At 38.1% G+C, this 3,201-nt stretch overlaps 1 protein-coding gene across 1 annotated transcript in view; it reads right to left on the minus strand.

Annotated features, from left to right (window-relative positions):
• LOC103509047 overlaps positions 1 to 892 on the minus strand; it is a 6,698-nt gene extending 5,806 nt beyond the window's left edge. Inside the window, exon 1 of the mRNA XM_026823494.1 lies at positions 638 to 892. Within this exon, the coding sequence (XP_026679295.1) occupies positions 638 to 684 (47 nt within the window). The 5' untranslated portion in view covers positions 685 to 892. The remainder of the gene's footprint in view (positions 1 to 637) is intronic.
• Positions 893 to 3,201: the final 2,309 nt, after the last annotated feature.

The raw sequence follows: 3,201 nt of genomic DNA on the forward strand, positions 1-3,201 counted from the left end.
ATCCTGTTTTTTTTTTTTTTTTTTTTCGAAATCCTTTGATCTTACCTAATTCATTTGATGAGTTCTAGTCCATGTCGGTCGAATCTAGTGTAGATGCACCTCTATGGTAAAGGGAACTTTTTAATATTGTGTGGCATTATTCTCCTAAAGAAGCTCTTCCACTAGTTTCCCTCTTATACTTAGTTATTTAGGCTTGAAATTTGTTTCTCTCCCCCTTCAGATCCACTGGTTCAGTATATTCAACAGTTTCATGATGGTGATATTCCTGGTGGGTTTGGTGTCCATGATCCTCATGAGAACACTGAGAAAGGACTATGCTCGCTACAGCAAGGATGAAGAGGTTGATGATATGGTGAGATTTCTTAATGAAACATGACTTTTGCACAAGTACCCAGATAAGCAACTAAAATCCTGATTTTTCTTGACCATTATTTTGTTCCAGGAAGTCAAAAATAACAATTATCTGGCAACCCCATTTCCCTCCATTTTTTCTCATAGCTCTAATTTTCAAATCCCTTCAGAAAGGAAATGTAAAACCAGTTTTTCATGTTTAAAATAGCTGTTCCCTTTGCCCAACCAACATTTCTTCCCCTGATGGTAAAATGTCTTGTGATCGCATGTAAAACGGTTGACTTACCCCTGGTGATCTTCGTCTTGGGACATTGGTTCCGAATTGGCGCTCATTGCATCGCTTCACAATCCTGAAAAGGGGACTTGAGTGGAGTAGACTTTATCCTGATTCTGTCGGTGTGATTCCTGTAGATTGAAAGCTTCTAACCGGACTATAATCTAATAAACACCCAAAAATTGAGAACTTACTTTCTAGGCAAAAGCAAATGAAATGAAATAAATCGACAGAAACACAATACACAACTTAAACAGTTTAGGCGGAATAGGCGGCCATTTTTAAAGAACTTTTGCGATTACGATGTTGCCAAGTGCTGGTTATGCACGCTTTCTTCAAGGAGGTTAAAACCAGTGGACATTAAGCAGTGCACTGCTTTTAAAAAATAACCTAAACGGAAGTCCGTTAAATTTAGGGGATTTTATAATGCTCACTGCTTCATTAAAATAGTGAAAATATCCTAAAAGTCAGTTCCATAATGTTCCGTGGGCAATTTTTTTCTTCATTTTTTAAAGATCGAAAAAAAAAAATCTCGTAAAATCGTGCATAAATAATGCACAATGCCTCACGTGAATCATTTTGTCACAAACGGCAACATCGCATGAAACAGAAAAAAAAAAGAAACAGCGACGTTTCATATTTTTCTTATCAAAAAAAGTAAAAATGTCCAAGTGTACAAGGAATCTTCAGATGTGATAAGTACTTTCTGTGCGCCGATTTTTAGTTTCTCTGCCAATAAAGAAGCCCAGAACAGATTCAATGAAGTAATTCTCACATTGTGATAAGTACTTTCTGTGCGCCGATTTTTAGTTTCTCTGCCAATAAAGAAGCCCAGAACAGATTCAATGAAGTAATTCTCACATTTACAATGCTTGTGGAACTTGTGTGCTAACCCAAGCGATAGTACTCAAATAAAAACAGTGTATATTTCCAGTAGAAAATATGAGGATGAGGATCTGCCAGTTTTTGGCTTTTGTGTTTGCAGTAGCTGATGTCAGATGTGTAATGATTAGACTATTAAAACATGGCAATTTATAAAATTAATGTACCTACATATGTTATGTATGTAGTATCTCAATAGCACATGGGAGCAGGGCAGAGGACTGTAGAATGGACGTCCGAATTTTGAGGTTTTGAAAGCTCTAAAAAATGGTATATTTTTTTTTCTTTCTTTTTTTAAGACAGAATTTACTTAGGTACTTAGAGAGCTTACTTAACTTTGACTTTAGATTGAGAGTGGTGCATGGAGGTCTTACTTGTTTGGTTGTCGAATTAGTAGATGCCTCCTACTAAATAGAGATGATTTGGTGTGCTCTCTAAGCTCACGTGTTTTTGGCGAGGACAAGAAGGGGGGGGGGATGAAGGAATTGATTTTCACTACGCTAACGACATTACCTCCGAGGTTGATTATCCATTATATCTATTTTAATTATCTCCCTGTTTCAAATTTCAGGAGAGGGATCTAGGAGACGAATATGGGTGGAAACAGGTTCACGGGGATGTGTTTCGCCCCTCCCCTCACCCCATGCTGTTCTCGGCCCTGATTGGTACCGGATATCAGATAACCACGGTTACTCTCAGTGTTATACTGTTTGCTATTGTGGGAGATCTTTACACCGAGTAAGTACAGACTAATCACATTGGTCTGTGGAAATCTCAGTACTGTATTGAAAACACTAACTTGTCAACTTCTCATACGTACTGTCGATTAAATCGCTACGTATACTAACTAGCTTGAGCTAAATATAGAGTGGGGCGGTGAGAATAGAGCATCAAGCAGGTAGAGGGAAGAAATGAATTCAAATCACATAGAAGTGAGAGCTAAAAGTTCAATGCTCTCCTCTGCTCGATTCTGTTTTTAGCCTTTTAGTAAGGTTGGAGGGTAGCGTGCCTGTTTGCTGAGCGCTGGGTCTTAGGTTCGATTCCCGTTCTTGCCTAACTTTATCCTAACAAGATGAATTTCCTTCTCGGAACAGCTGGTTTTGTCATATTTTTCCCTCTTTCTCTGTTTGATTCCGGGACGATAAGACCTCCATAGTAACAGTTCCCTCTATCAAACCTCTTCCCTCTACCTCAGTACTTAGCACTGTGGGCTTTGAATCTGGAGGTTCACAGTACTGGTGCAAGTCAAGTCATAAAATTTGTGTTATGCTTAATACAAGCGAGTAATGCTCAACACATATTTTTTTTTTTTTTTTTTTAAAGATGAGTGTTTTACCGCCGTTTTTATTTCGTGGCGATGAAACAACTGCTACATTGGACGCTTGTGGTCTGTGTCCAAACATGAATTCCATAGGTTTTTTTAGGCTGAAGCATTGTGCAGGCCATCGATACTTTCATAGCTCATATCCACTGCATTCTTACAGAATTACTCATGTTATTAAGTTGTAAACAAAAATTTCTTTTCATACTACGTATTAGGAGGAAGGAACTCTGAAATTATGCATCATCGTGGGGGATTTTTTGTGTCCAATTTGATTCAAGAACGCTAGAACGCATTTACCGAATCTGTTTTTTATTGTTTGGTGATAGTAGAATCACGGCCAAAGTTGCTGAAAAAAAGTAGGGCTTGCATT

This window comes from Diaphorina citri, unplaced genomic scaffold, assembly GCF_000475195.1.
Source record: "Diaphorina citri unplaced genomic scaffold, Diaci psyllid genome assembly version 1.1 scaffold461, whole genome shotgun sequence".
Taxonomy (NCBI): Eukaryota; Metazoa; Arthropoda; class Insecta; order Hemiptera; family Psyllidae; genus Diaphorina; species Diaphorina citri.